At 47.2% G+C, this 15,769-nt stretch overlaps 2 protein-coding genes across 2 annotated transcripts; both read right to left on the reverse strand.

Annotated features, from left to right (window-relative positions):
- Positions 1-2,155: 2,155 nt before the first annotated feature.
- On the reverse strand, positions 2,156-4,120 carry LOC123111163 (probable glycosyltransferase 3). The gene has a single exon (XM_044531854.1). The coding sequence runs from the start codon at positions 3,746-3,748 to the stop codon at positions 2,411-2,413; it is 1,338 nt and encodes a 445-aa protein (XP_044387789.1). The 5' UTR covers positions 3,749-4,120; the 3' UTR covers positions 2,156-2,410.
- A 498-nt stretch (positions 4,121-4,618) lies between these two features.
- On the reverse strand, positions 4,619-7,739 carry LOC123111164 (uncharacterized). Its single transcript, XM_044531855.1, has 6 exons — positions 7,554-7,739; positions 6,804-6,864; positions 6,620-6,711; positions 6,338-6,532; positions 6,021-6,253; positions 4,619-5,578 (listed from the first exon to the last, which is right to left on the reverse strand). Exons 2-6 carry the CDS (start codon positions 6,820-6,822, stop codon positions 4,960-4,962), a joined length of 1,158 nt encoding a protein of 385 aa, XP_044387790.1. The 5' UTR covers positions 6,823-6,864; positions 7,554-7,739; the 3' UTR covers positions 4,619-4,959.
- Positions 7,740-15,769: the final 8,030 nt, after the last annotated feature.

A 15,769-nucleotide genomic window follows, 5' to 3' on the forward strand; every position in this document is an offset into this window, starting at 1 on the left:
GTAACCTCCCGGTACTCCGGAAAAATGCCCGAACCACTCGGAACCCTTTTCGGTGTCCAAATATAGTCTTCCAATATATCAATCTTTATGTCTAGACCATTTCGAGACTCCTCGTTATGTCCATGTTCACATACGGACTACGAACAACCTTCGGTACATCAAAACACATAAACTCATAATACCGATCGTCATTGAACGTTAAGCGTGCGGACCCTACAGGTTCGAGAAGTATGTAGACATGACTGAGACTCACTTCCGGCCAATAACCAATAGCGGAACCTGGGGACGCTCATATTGGTTCCTACATATTCTACGAAGATCTTTATCGGTCAAACCGCATAACAACATACATTGTTCCCTTTGTCATCGGTATGTTACTTGCCCGAGATTCGATCGTCGGTATCTCAATACCTAGTTTAATATCGTTACCGGCAAGTCCCTTTACTCATTCCGTAGTGCATCATCCCGCGACTAACTCATTAGTCACATTGCTTGCAAGGCTTATAGCGATGTGCATTACCGAGAGGGCCCAGAGATACATCTCCGAAACACGGAGTGACAAATCCTAATCTCGATCTATGCCAACCCAACAAACACCATCGGAGACACCTGTAGAGCATCTTTATAATCACCCAATTACGTTGTGACATTTGATAGCACATTAAGTGTTTCTCCGGTATTTGGGAGTTGCATAATCTCATAGTCATAGGAACATGTATAAGTCATGAAGAAAGCAATAGCAACAAACTAAACGAACATATTGCTAAGCTAACGGATGGGTCATGTACATCACATCATTCTCCTAATGATGTGATCCCGTTCATCAAATGACAACACATGTCTATGGTTAGGAAACATAACCATTTTTGATAAACGAGCTAGTCAAGTAGAGGCATACTAGGGCACTTATGTTTTGTCTATGTATTCACACATGTACTAAGTTTCCGGTTAATACAATTATAGCATGAATAATAAACAAATAAATAATAACTTTATTATTGCCTCTAGGGCATATTTCTTTCGGTTACAGTCAAGTACAACACTTGCAGTTGCATATAAAATGGTGTTTATGGCACGTCAGACAGATGCGTGCACGTGCCGACCTAGGACAGGTCCCCAAAAAAGTTTCAGCTCATAATCCGATCTACAATAACAGAAACAAAAAAGATAAAATGATATGTGAATAGTGTCAAAATATTATTCAACCAAAGTTTTCACTATTCACATTCGAATTTATCTTCTTTGAATCTCTAATTGTACATCGAGTTTTGAGCTGATTTCTTTTAGAGTTGTAGACACACCCTGGAGATATGTTGTCATATAATTTTAGAAATTTCCAGAATGTGTAAATATGATTTTGTGGTTGATCTCACCTAGTGTGAGATCCTATACTTGTCTCCCCCGTACTCTCCGGGAATCACCCGCATAGATCGGCCAGGTAGGACTAGGCCACCACAAATCGGCCCTACCGCTGTCGCGACGCCAACCCCCACACACATCATTGGGACGACAACTCGCGTCGCTCACGGAGCCCTGCCCTAGCTCGGCGCCTCTAACTAGATGTGCCACCCCGTGCTAGTTGTGCACATGTGAAGGAGGGACGTGCCCCGCCACCAGCCATCGCGAGGAGCTTTGCGCGGGCAGTGGCGAAGGGAGGGTGGGAGGGTGCAGAGTTGAGAGACGTGGCAAGCGCCACCGCCACACGAGTCGCCCAGGGCCGGGGAGGAGGGGGGGGGGGCTAGGGACGTTTTTTACCCCTCGGGTACTCTTTTGAGATGTATATACACACTTGAGAATTAATAAATATGATTGCTAAATCTTAGTCAACTGAGACTTAATGAAGTCTCAATAGATGCTGTATTCGTTAGATCTTACGTGCAGATCCGTAAAAAATTTCTTTTTTTTCCTTTTTCTTTTTTATATGTTCTATCGCTTGACCGAGACGACTGAGATCTAACCACACCCTAAAAAAATGATGACTAGTCGTCCATTCACTTCATTTCCATCTCATTTCAGGCATTGAGGCTTCGTTGTTTGTTTTGAACCAAGCACCGTGACGCATGATCTAAAACCTATTTTGCGTTCCTAATCTAGTGCAGGATTCAAAGATTTCTTCCACACAAGCACAACGCAAAGTGCACCACAAATACTCGTCTAACATGAAACCATTTAACTCGAGGTAACGAGTTTTAAAACTGATCTTGGAACAAAAATAAGCTTCAGAACTCTCTGTTTTTGATTTCGTCCTGGAGCCAAAACAAGAAAGAGATTGACAATCTGCAGCAATTCTATTACTCCTGTCCTGTGTTCAATTAAAACAGCAAAAAACGTGGCATCTTGCTGTGCCTAACCTGGAACTCCAACAGCAAAACCTCTGAAAAATCTTTCTCAGGGGCGAAGGATTAGCCACTTAAGTTTCGATCTTGGCGTCCATCTTGAGAGACGCCTCCTTGTTCACGAGCGGGCTCGCCGTCCGGTTCGCCACCGGCTTCACCTTGGGGTTGGTCAGCGACCGGTGCCGGAAGCCGTACAGCCTGAGCACCTGGTTGTCGGCGAAGTTGAAGGCGCGCTCCATGCCGGTGAGGCACTGCTCCACCGGGTAGTCTCCGTAGCTGCCGCAGGGCTTGCATCCGACGAAGTGCGTGATGAAGGGCCACCGCTCGTCGCCGAGCCCCGGGTGGTGCTTCTCCATCATCTCCTCGTACTTGTCCACCAGCCCCGCCCAGAAGCCGTGGAGGTAGTACTGGTTCTCCACGTACACCTTCTCCATCCACCGATCCTTCTCCGTGAGCAGCAGGTGGATGAGCGCCGACTGGTCGTCCGCCTCGAACGCCGGCCGGCCCGTCAGGCTCGCCGTCAGCACCTTCCCGGCCGCCTCGCGGACGCGGCCCTTGGGCCCCATGGGCGCCCACGCGTCCAGCAGCTCCATCGACCACTGGCAGTTTCGGAGCAGGAAGCTGCCGGTGTTGAGGGCCACCCAGGAGCGCTGGTTGTTGAGGAGCTCAGGGTAGCCGTGGATGACGAGGTTGCTCCCCTCGTAACGGGAGAGCGGGATCTCGAAGCCCATGTCGGTGAAGAGCGCGTCGCTGTCCATCCACCACACCCACTCCACCTCCGGGTGCGACAGCATCAGGCGGCGCAGCAGAGGCAGCTTGGACCAGTACCCGGAGAGCTCGCGGTCGAGGTGCACCATGTTGTGCACGATCTCGATGCCGTGGAGGCGGCAGTAGTCGATCTTGTTCTTGGTCGACTTGAGGAGGTAGTGGTCGCCGGCCGGGTTGTCGCACGGCCCCGGCGACGACCCGGTCACCAGCAGGATCCTCGGGCTGCCCCGCGCGTCGCGGGAAGGGAACCCCGGATTCTGGGACAGCCACTGGCGGCGCTTGGCGTTCCACCGCGTGATGCTGGGGCCGAGGGTGTAGTTCTTCTCCTCGACGACGGGCATGGTCGTCGAGTTGCCTGACAAGGACGCATCGACGACGAGCTGGTCCTCGTCGTCGGGGTCGGAGTCGGAGCGTATCTCGCGGAGAATGCGCTCGATGTCCTCGGCGACCTTGGCGTCAGCTGCCGCGTCGCCACCGCCGTCGCCGGAGAAGGCCATGAGGTTGATGCCGACGGTGCCGCGGAGGACGAGGATGGTGATGAAGCCGCATATGAGCGTCATCTTGACGTTGTTGATGGTCTTCTGCATCTGCTTGTTCCCTCCGCGCGCCGGCCTCCCCGGCCGCCCCAACCCGCCGGCCGCCATAGCAGCAGACGCGCGTACGACCGAGAGCTACTTAACTAGCTAGCGTAGCTTGTCTTCTCTCTCGATCCTGGCGCAATGGCTGGCTTTGTGCCAGAAGCGCCTTGCTCCGAGATGTATAGTGTTTACAACTCCTCTGTGGAGACGAGGAGGAGGGTTTTGGTTGGGATCGACGACGCAACGACGTGCCGGCTAGTGGGCGCCGACGCTTCCGTCTTCATCGATCGGGGTGCGGAGGAAGTCAGCGGCGCGCGAGTACCGGGGAATATGAAATTGCGAGATCCGCAGTGGATGGCAGGCCAGCTTCGATTCCTGCCTCGTAATAGAATAAGATGATACTAGCCGGTACGGCGCGTTGATCTGCCAAAGTTTTCCGAGATCGGATGCATGGAAACAAGGCCGATCGTTACGGCCGCTCCCTTGTAGATCGGATGTGTTCATGTGCGTCGGTGCGTGTGAGCGTTTCTTTTGGGCGTTTGGCCGAATCTGTGATTTGGGTGACATTTGGCAGCAACCCAGGAACGGAGCGGGAGGAGTTGGTGGGAAGAAGGTTTTAGTGACTCCTTTGACTCCCTTCGTATTGTGTTATTCTCACGATGCTACACAGGATTTTTTTTACAAGAGTACGCCAAAGCCGTAACGATGCGAACATCATTGTAGGTACACCCACACCAACATATTTACATAGTCTACGGTTCCCAACCACACCCTACGGTTCACTAGTTCACGACTTCCCATCGCAGCAAGTTGAGCTAATTTATTACAAACGAGGCACAACAGAGTAAGCAAAGGAGACGCTACACTGAACGGATACACTTATGAATGAGAATTTCGTTACACTGAACGGATACACTTATGAATGAGAATTTCGTATGCATCGTACCTCACCTTAAAGGGTCTATTTTCGAAATAAACTTCACAAATCCGATACAAGATGGAATAGATTCAAACACCAATTGAAAACCATCTCTGGACATTGTAACAACACACCTGTCTATGACGATGGAATACTCCAGCCAAGGTCAGGGATACTACTACTACATAAGATTCTACAGAACATGGCAACACGCCCCTACATGACCGTTAAGGCGCTGCAGTTTGAACCAGGCCAAAACATACTTGAAAAGAATTACCTTTTAAAAGCCTTCAGGTACTGCAGCATGGTTAATGCTTTAGCACTACTACCTTCAGATGGAAGGCATCTCTCTTCTAAACTAATCGCTAGCCAGAGCTTTCTCATGGCGCTTCTTCTTCTGAACATTCTTCTGGCGCTTCTTCTTCTGAACATTCTTCTGGACAAAGAATTCGCCGCAGAAACCATCAGACCTCATGAGGACCTTCTTGATAGTAGGCAAATCGCAGTTCAGCAATTGTACCGTAGAGCCGGCAAGAACTTCAACACAATACTCTTGCCTTTCGTTCTTGAAGTTGATTTCCGGAAACAATGCCTCCAACTTTTTCAGTGAATTTAATGCGCTAGCACGGCTAACTTCAAATGGAAGATCATTCCTCTCTTCAAAGATGGCAAGCCAGAGCTTTTCAATGGCCTCCGAGAAATGCCTCCATCTGTGTATCAGAAGATTGGCATAGGGAATTTCCGAGAGCAGGAAACCCGACGGAGGAAGGGCAAAAGCATTCCATGTGAGTTCTAGCAGTTCGAAGAATCGTTGGCACTCTCCAATGAGAAAGAAAACGGTATCTTTGTATGTCTGACCATCAATAGTGTGTTCCATTACTTCATCTTCAAGAGCCAATTCCACCGCAGTTGTTTGATAAGTCACGAAATATTCATAAACTTCTCTCAGGATTTCAGGATGGATATGTATGGCATTACTGCATAAAAGAAGGGTCTTAATAAGAAATCGCAAAACAAAACAGATATTGCATGCAGCAAAAACTTCATAGCAACAAAAGATGATATCAGGATGTCCAGATAATTACTGTACAAAGGCAGGTACACAGCTAAGAAAATTAGACAAACTGTAACAAAACAAATGCTATAGACGGCTTGTAAGGAAATAAGATTATCAACTAGCAGGAGGAAATATATCTGATATTAGAACTAGCTATAGGGGGCCAAAGATGAGATATAATGGCCAGGGAGCACGAACATGAACGTGATGGAACTGATGAAAAATAAAAAATAAAATATAGTAATCAACAGCTCTTCATATTCCTATTAAAGTACTATAGCATAGTCCTTCATGTTATGGTGATGTAACCGTAAATAAAATTAACTTGATTTCTTACTGATGACATTAGAAGAAGAACTTACACATCATCATAGTCCACCCGGTAGGGAAAAGATATCACGTTTGGAAATAAATGCTTTGGTAGCTGCAGCTCTGCACCACGGAATGCATACCAGGCTTGTAAAAAGGGGTCATTATCAAGATAGAGAGCCCGGACCGCCATTGCATATCCACTAAACTGTTGTACGGCAATTTGTATAACAGGGCCATTTGGAGTCAGGGGATCAAACAACTCAGTGATCTGATAAGTGAAGTCCTGTGAGGTGAAATAGATTGTTAGTTTTAGGAGTAATATCTCTGTTACCAAAATATAAGATGTTTTTGCAAGTTCAAGAGATACTTTGGCTTCTTGAGGAGGTGGACTTGTAACTGGTACTCCCCCATCATCAAAGGGCCCTTGGGGTTTACCAGGTAGACGAACAGAGACACGAACAACAAAAGATGAGACAGTTGAAAATGTCGCGCGGACACTTCGGTAGTACCCCAATATTTCATCAGATGTGGCATCAATGCTTAGGCGATGGATGATAATTTTCTGTAACACAACACACAAATTTAACTACTAGCCAACTACTAGTATGCAGAGATTATAGATCATATACAGAAGGTAGCCAGTACTCACTTCATAGCTATCCTGATTAGGCCTGTTTTTCTTTGCTGTTTCACTCGCTTTCTTCTCAGCCAAATCCCTTTTCTTGAACATCCTCTTTTGCTCTGGCGGAAACATTGGAATAAGTTTAAGAAAACATCCTTTCGGTAAAGGAAATCACAGGAAAAGATAGAAAGAGGAGCAAATACAATCTTACCTTCATCATGCCTGCCCATACTTCCCAGTACAGATAGAGGTAACAGCTGAGATTGCAGGGCCTGCTCACAATATTTGAACAAATAAGATAAACTATAAATTCCTGCCACAAAACTCACTGAGAAGTGACAAGTAGGTTACATATAAAAGAGATAAACTTAACCCTGCCCAAATCTAACTCACCCAGTTGGCAATAGTGACAGAACACACAACTCACACCATTTATCATCTTACAGCTTCAATTATGTACCGGAACTTGAGGCAGGCCTAACCATCCATAATGGCAGAAGGGTTGTACTTAGCACCATGATGCGGATAACCCTCTGTAAACTAATATGAGAGCGTTAGATCACTAAAGTGATCTAAACGCTCGTATATTAGTTTACAGAGATAGTACTAATCAAGTATGTACGGCTCCACATTCACATCATACTGTGTCAAAACCCTACCCATGTTCAACAAGCAAGCTACTAGGCAGCAGCTACGAGCAGCGACGGGGACCCAGAGCGGCTCGTGTCTCACCTAGTCGTTCGAGGGAACGGGGGAGACCTCGCCCTCCTCGCGCACCCTGCCACGACCGTCGCGACCGCGGCCGGCGGCGGCAGAAGGGGCGGGGAGGGCGACGCGGAGCTAGGGTTCGGCGCGGCGGCACATCATACTCGTGTCAAACTCATACCCCATGTTCAACAAGCAAAGCTACTAAGCAGCAGCTACGAGCAGCGACGGGGACCGGAAGTGGCGCGTGTCTCACCTAGTAGTTGGAGGGGCCGGGGGAGACCTCGCCCTCCTCGCGCACCCTGCCGCGACTCTCGCGACCGCGGCCGCCGGCGGCGGGGAAGGGGGCGGGGAGGGCGACGCGGAGCAAGGGTTCGGCGGCGGCGGGGCGCGGGCGCCACACTGGGGTGTGGGAGGGGATTAGCGGGTGCGGGCTTTGGGAGTCGCCTCGTTTTGTAGGGAGCCAGTCGAGCGCGAGAGAGAGGCTGTGTGGTGGGCCTCCGTTCGCGAGGGCAGCGGCACGCTAGTGGGCCAGCCCACGGACAGCAGCGCAAAACGTATTAAATAGGGCGAAAAACATCCGAGGAATCGAACCGGCGCCGTATAGATCAGCGCGCGGCCGGCTGACCGTTTGTGCCACAACACCTTAGTCGAAAGTAATATGGGCGCGCGTACCTCTGAAGAACACAACAGTAGCCGGCTAGCCGCGCTATTTAGAAAAACATGATTTCTTTTCAAGCATAAACGAGAACAAAATTTCAACGTCCATAGATTTAAAAAACATCACAAATTAGAAAAAAGTGAATGTATTCAAAAAATAAACGAATTTAAAAAAGTTCATCAAATTGAAAAAAGTTCATCAAATTTGAAAAAAAAATTACTTCATTTTGAAAAAGTTCATCGAATTCAAAAAAGATCATCAACTTTTGAAAAAATTCACCCATTTGAAAAGTAGTTCATCGAATTTGAAAAAAAGTTATTGGATTTTGAAAAAAGTTCATCGGATTTGAAAAAAAGTTCATCAATAGATCATCGAAGTTAAAAAGAGTTCATCCAGTTTGAAAAGAGTTCATCGAATTTTCGAATTTGAAAGGAGTTCATCGAATTTTCGAATTTGAAAGGAGTTCATCAAATTTGAAAAAAGTGAATTTATTCAAAAAGTAGACAAATTGAAATAAGTTCATGAAATTGAAAAAATTTCATTGATTTTGAAAAAAAAATACTGAATTTTGAAAAAAAAATCGAATTCAAAAAAGTTCATCACTTTTTCAAAAAAAAGTTCGCCAGATTTGGAAAAGAGTTCATTGAATTTGAAAAAGGTACATTGATTTTGAAAAAAAAATCATCGAATTTGAAAAAAAGATCTTAGATTTTGAAAAAAGTTCATCGAAGTTGAGAAGAGTTCATCGAATTTGAAAAGAGTTCATCGAATTTGAAAAAAAGTTTATCAATTTAGAAAAAGGTTCACAAATTTAAAAAAACACGCATTAAAGAAAACAAAAAGAAGAAATAGAAAAGGATGAGGAAAAAGTAAAAGAAAAAAAAAGCAAAACTGAAATAAAGAACAAACAGTCAACTAGCCAGGCGTGGCGTAGGGTTGGAAGGAAGCCCGCACCATGATGTGGTTGTGAGTTTGAAACATGGATCATGCACCTTTTTTCGTTTGGAAAACAAACTATATGGGCCGGCCCAGCTCAGCGCGCGTTTGCAGAATACACATTAGCGGGCGCGGGCGCCGGTCAAACATGGCGATAGAGGAGAATGCCTGGACGTCTTTGTGGAGTTTGAAAGTGCCTTCCAAGCTGAAGGTTTTCTTATGGAGGTTGTGCCACGAGTCTCTTCCAACGTCGGATATTTTACACCATCGTAATATGACCACAACACGGATCTGTACCCTTTGTTCTGCACCCGACTCATGGAAACATGCTCTAATAGATTGTCCAATGGCAAGTGTGTGGTCGTTATCTTCGGAAGAGACAGTGGATTGCATGTATGATTGTAAGTGCATCTAGTGCCACCCCTAGTTGGTTCTGGAGTATTGACGACAACCATGGTTGAGGGACTAATGTGTTTGTGAGATTCACATGATAACACAGGTAGAAGTCCTTCATTGATTCGGTTTACCTATAAGAGATGACCCCTAAAAATGTGTGAAGACATTGAAGACAATGGTGGTTCGTGAAGACATTCACGTCGGAGATAATGACGTGTGAAGACATTCACTTGAAGACTATGGAGTGTGAAGACATAGTTTCTTTCGTAGTTTCATTTTCTTCTTTCTTGAGTCATAGGAACCACCGAACTGTTAAGTGGGGTCCAAGTGAACAAAGTCAGAAAATTGATGTGATGCTCAACCCAAATTATATGTCTTCGAGTGAAGACAACGAGAAAAATCTTATCCAGAGTTGGATGAGTCAACTTTACTTGTAGCCCAAGTCAAGCTGCCGCGTGTGTTTGAAATCCGACCATTGGACACATGTCGGTTCCTTAGTGACCCAGAGTCATTTCGGACATATCATGTCGGGTTGCCTCCTAGCTATAAATAGCCCACCCCCTCAACCATAAATCGGTGGCTACTCAGAGTTAGTGCACAGCTTTTGTCGTTTGAGAGCAACCAACCACCAAAGCCTTTGAGAGAGAAACCTTGCGAGGATCAAGCCCAAAACATCGAGAGCCCAAAGAGTGTTTGGCATCATTGAAGTCTTTCTGTCCGCGTGATCTGAAGACTTATTTGTTGGGGAACGTAGTAATTTCAAAAAAATTCCTACGCACACGCAAGATCTTGGTGATGCATAGCAACGAGAGGGGAGAGTGTTGTCCACGTACCCTCGTAGACCGAAAGTGGAAGCATTAGCACAACGCGGTTGATGTAGTCGTACGTCTTCATGGCCCGACTGATCAAGCATCAAAAGCACGACACCACCGAGTTCTTGCACACGTTCAGCTCGATGACGTCCCTCGAACTCCGATCCAGCCGAGTGTCGAGGGAGAGTTCTGACAGCATGACGGCGTGGTGACGATGATGATATTCTACCGACGCAGGGCTTCGCCTAAGCACCGCTACGATATTATCGAGGTGGAATATAGTGGAGGGGGCACCGCACATGGCTAATAGATCTCAAGGATCAATTGTTGTTGTGTCTAGAGGTGCCCCCTGCCCCCGTATATAAAGGAGCAAGGGGGGAGGGGGCGGCCGGCTAGGAGGGGCGCGCCAGGAGGAGTCCTACTCCCACCGGGAGTAGGACTCCCTCCTTTCCTTGTCCAACTAGGAGAGGGGGAAGGAAGGGAGAGAGGGGAGGAAGGAAAGGGGGGCGCCGCACCCCCCCTCCTTGTCCTATTCGGACTAGAGAGGGAGGGGGCGCGGCCTGCCCTGGCCGCCCCTCCTCTTCTCCACTTTGGGCCCATGTGGCCCATTAACCCACTGGGGGTTCCGGTAACCCCCCGGTACTCTGGTATATATCCGATAACCCCCGGAACCATTCCGGTGTCCGAATATAGTCGTCCAATATATCAATATTCATGTATTGACCATTTCGAGACTCCTCGTCATGTCCGTGATCACATCCGGGACTCCGAACTATCTTCGGTACATCAAAACACATGAACTCATAATATAACGGTCATCTAACTTTAAGCGTGCGGACCCTACGGGTTCGAGAACTATGTAGACATGACCGAGACACGTCTTCGGTCAATAACCAATAACGGAACCTAGATGCTCATATTGGCTCCGACATATTCTACGAAGATCTTTATCGGTCAAACCGCATAACAACATACGTTGTTCCCTTTGTCATCGGTATGTTACTTGCCCGAGATTCGATCGTCGGTATCTCAATACCTAGTTCAATCTCGTTACCGTATCTTTACTCGTTATGTAATGCATCATTCCGTAACTAACTCATTAGCTACATTTCTTGCAAGGCTTATAGTGATGTGCATTACCGAGAGGGCCCAGAGATACCTCTCCGACAATCGGAGTGACAAAACCTAATCTCGAAATACGCCAACTCAACATGTACATTTGGAGACACCTGTAGAGCTCCTTTATAATCACCCAGTTACGTTGTGACGTTTGGTAGCACACAAAGTGTTCCTCCGATAAACGGGAGTTGCATAATCTCATAGTTGTAGGAACATGTATAAGTCATGAAGAAAGCAATAGCAACATACTAAACGATCAAGTGCTAAGCTAACGGAATGGGTCAAGTCAATCACATCATTCTCCTAATGATGTGATCCCATTAATCAAATAACAACTCATGTTTATGGTCAAGAAACATAACCATCTATGATCAACGAGCTAGTCAAGTAGAGGCATACTAGTGACACTATGTGTTGTAGGGTGGAACCCTAGGTGAAGATCTTTCACGAATTGGAGGGGGATCCCTAAGAACAAGATGAATACAAGAGGGAAAACAAGAGGAACACTCAAGAACAAGTCCAAATCACACATCCACTAGACTAACAAACACACAAGATCCACAAGGTACATGAACAATCAAAGGGAAATAAGATACACGGTAGAGTTCATCCCAAATCCTATGAAGAAGATGAGGGCTTGATGATCCTATGATGGGGATCCTTCCCCAAGGAGGAGGTCTTGATGTTTGGTCACTCCAAGAGGAGGTCTTGATCTCCTAGTGGAGTGGATCCATGGAGCAAAGCTCATAAATGTCTATCAAATACTTTGCTATCCTTCTAAGGAGCTAGGAGGGAGGTACTTATAGTCTAGAGACGGACTAGGAGGGGGAGAGGGATTACATGGACAAAACCCAACAAGGCACGCAGGACCACGGACGGGTCCGGGCACCCGGGGTAGACGCAGGGGCCTGGGCGGTCGAGGCCGGGCACCCGGGGTTGGTGGCCCGGGCACTCGGGCGGGGCTGGGCCGTGCCAGCAGCTGGGCCGGGCACCCGGGGTGTGGCGGCCCGGGCACCCGGTGGGGCATCTCCAGCGCCAGGTGGGGGAAGCCGAGCACCCGGGGGTAGTGGGCCGGGCACCCGAAGGCAAGCTGGGCCGACCCAGGCAGGAGGCCGGGCACCCGGGGCACTGGGGCCGGGCACCCGGGGTGCTGCCTAGGCCGCGGTTGGGCGATTGGCCGGGCACCCGGTGCTTGGCAGCCGGGCACCCGGGGCTGGCTGGGGCTGCGGCCAAGTGGTGGCCGGGCACCCAGGGTCGAGGCGGCCGGGCACCCGGGTGGTCTAGGGGCTTTGCCCATTCCTCATCCTTGCTCTTCTTGTCTCCCTCTTCTCGTCTGTAGGTGCTCGGGTCTTCACGCTAGCCTCTCCATGATCAACACCTTGACACCTAATCATGCATAGTACTTCCATTTGAGGTAGGACCCAATTCTCGTGTGAATTAGAATGGAGTTTGAAGAGGAAGGAGTCAACCTCGGTTTCGATGGTGCGTGCGTGTGCTCTAGTCTGTGTGTCCTCTCCGTCCTTGCGGTGGTGGTGTGACGTGCATGGTGATGGTCGAGGGATGCTCCGCATCATCTCCCCCCCCCTTGGGAGAGATCCGTCCACGGATCGTGATCTTCATCACCATGGGAAAGAGATGGCGTCGCCGTGTAGGAGTGGACAACCACCGAACGCTTGTCATGTGGAAGCTCAAAATGGTCACTCTCCAATGTCGCACCGTCTTGTGATTCCTTCAAAAGGAACGAGTAGAACAAACACTTGGAAAAAAATGCGGTTAGCATTAGAGCATGACCAAGCATTCAAGAGGCGAGTAACCAAACAAGTGTCGTCATCAAGTATAGCATATGGTGTGACAAGGGATTGTGGCATGGCATGTAAGCATATAAATTGAGCACATGGAGAAGCATCATGGAAACAATCATGCAAGGGTGAGGTAAAGGTGCTAATTTGTGGGACAAGTGAACAAGCATCTACCTCAATGTCATAGCAAGCATGCATAAGACTCTCAATGAACGGTCTATGGTAGGCATAAGAGTCATTCACAACACCCAAGAAGATGATATGACTAAACACATGCAAGTGCAAGACAATCCAAGCATAATGTGCATAGGGTGTAGTGAAAAATGAGTGGCACTCAACAGAATAGAAAGAGAAATTGTTCATCATGTGTGAGGCAATCAAGGCAAGCATGAAGCAATCAATGGGACATGGCATATGTGAAGGAATGACATTGTTGCAACCAAACATGTGATAGGAGCAAGTAATCCAAGAAGTGGATGCAACATGAGAAAGCATAAAAATCAAGTCGTGCAAACTAGTGGAGCAAAGATGCAACACACTAGAGGAAATCATGGCAATCATGTCATGTGAGAAAAGAGTAGGCATAGGCAATGCACATGGCATATCACAAGCACGATTGCAAAGCAAGATATTATCATAGGAATGGAGCACATAACAAACATGGCAATAACAAGCAATATCTCCACCAAGCTTGCAAATACACATACAAGTAGTAGAATCAATCATCACGTGTAATGCAAAGCATGGGTTACAAATGCATGGCAAAGGCATATGAATGAGCATATCATGCAAAGTGAACATGGCAATATGGGCATAAAGTGAGAAGTGGTAAATAACCCATAACCAAGTGAGAGCCATGTAGAAGAAATGCGCGAAGTCCTTGCGCGAAGAGAGCGGTGGGAAAGACACTCCATGGAATCCCAAGTCATCGTTGCTCTAGAGATCTCGTTTTGTCAACTCATGGGATTGCAAGGTTGACAAGTATTCATGGGTACCTACACAAAAGGAACACAAACCAAAGAAATTGTGCGCGGTAAATGTACACATCATCCATCATGATGTGTATGTGCACATGTGAGTTAGCACAAGAATAGCATCACTCAAAGAAATTGGATGCATGGTATAAGAACATGTCATCCATCATGAAAGAATAGTTGTTATGTATGACACGATGGGGGCACAAATGGAGAATGCAAGTATATGGCACATCACTAGCATGTTTATTCATGGGGAGCATATGGTGCACACAAGTATTTGGATCATGCAAAGGATAGGATTGATCAAAATCTCCTAAAATGGATGAGGAAACTATGGGGGTCTCCTCATGAGCAATAGCGGAAACATCATATGGAGAAAATGGAGAACATCCAAAACAATGCATATCCGAAGTTAGGTGGTCATGGCATGGCATATGAGATAAATGATGCAAAGGAAGCATATCAATATCATCACAAGAAAAACAAATGCCAATAACCAAGGGCTTGTCATCTATGCCATATGTGCAAATTGGGTTAATTTTAATGGTATATGCATAGTCACTATGATGAGATTGCAAATATGACATATTGTTGATCTCATGCATAGCATATGACAAGTCAAGCGGATTGTCAAACATGATGTGACCAAGAGAATTAGCACAAGAAATCCTATGTAACATGGCATCACAACTAATAGACTCCTCATCGCAATCATTAAACTCATCATAAATGGGTAAATCATCGCATGGGGAAGTCACACTAGCATGAAGCATGGTAATAGGTGGATCAACATCATGCAAGCAATCAATACCAAGGATGTCCACTAGTGGGACTAGAGCATCACCTTCACCTATGTTACCTTGTTCATTCCACTCAAGCGGTGTTGGTGAGGTAGCAAAGACCAAATGGTGGTCATCATCTTCATCTTGATAGAACCATGTGGGGGGTGCATCATATTCCACCATGGCCATCGTCTTGTCCATAGGAAGGACGAAGTCGTCGAGGATCGGCGCATCATCATATATGGTACCTAGCACCAAATGAGAAGACACCATAGAGGTAGAGGTTAAGTTGTTAGAAATCGAAATGACCTCACTCTCTCTATGTGGTGGTGGCTCACTCACTCCGTCAAGGTAGGTGCACTCAATGTCACATATGGTGGAGTCACTCGTCTCACTCAAGTGGTGGGAGTTGTGGCTCTCCTCACATGGGAATTGTGGCAACTCATCGTATATGGGGCTAGTGGTGAAGTCACTCTCACTCTCCATATGGTGGCACAAGTCACTCAAGTCATCATACGTCGCCATGGTCGAAGGGAAAATCCCATGCTCAACCGTCTCGTAGTCGTCGCCGTGGATGAAGGCCGAAGATGGCACCTCATCGCTCTCCTCCATGACCGAAGGGAAAATCCCATGCTCGATCATCTCGTCATCGTCGCCATGGATGGCCTTGAGAACACTTGGCGAAGATGCCGAAGTGGTGGTAGTAGTCGTAGCTCCGTCTTATTGATGCTTGTCTCGCGGTCTTCTCTTGTGCTCATGAAGTTTGGCCATAGCTTGATGTAGAGCTTTTTGGGACTTGTAGGTGTACGCATCGCGAGCATCTTCATCTTGATGGTGTTGTAGTGCTTGAGCTCGATGACGTTTCGAAGATTGGCCACTTGAGCGTCGCCGCCTTAAAGATGACAAAGGGGAAGAAGACTTGTAGTTGGCCAGCATGTCTCGTACTTGATCCCTTTGTTCGGCCAACTTGGTGTCGAGGTAGTCCCTTAT

Source organism: Triticum aestivum, chromosome 5B, assembly GCF_018294505.1.
Source record: "Triticum aestivum cultivar Chinese Spring chromosome 5B, IWGSC CS RefSeq v2.1, whole genome shotgun sequence".
Classification (NCBI taxonomy): Eukaryota; Viridiplantae; Streptophyta; class Magnoliopsida; order Poales; family Poaceae; genus Triticum; species Triticum aestivum.

Excerpts from the sequence above, each read along its gene's own strand:
- LOC123111163 (XM_044531854.1), bottom strand. The coding sequence starts at position 3,748 with ATGGCGGCCGGCGGGTTGGGGCGGCCGGGGAGGCCGGCGCGCGGAGGG.
- LOC123111164 (XM_044531855.1), bottom strand. Across the intron at positions 6,254-6,337 it reads CACCTCCTCAAGAAGCCAAA|GACTTCACTTATCAGATCAC; the intron begins GTATCTCTTGAA and ends TTCACCTCACAG. Across the intron at positions 5,579-6,020 it reads CGGGTGGACTATGATGATGT|TAATGCCATACATATCCATC; the intron begins GTAAGTTCTTCT and ends TCTTTTATGCAG.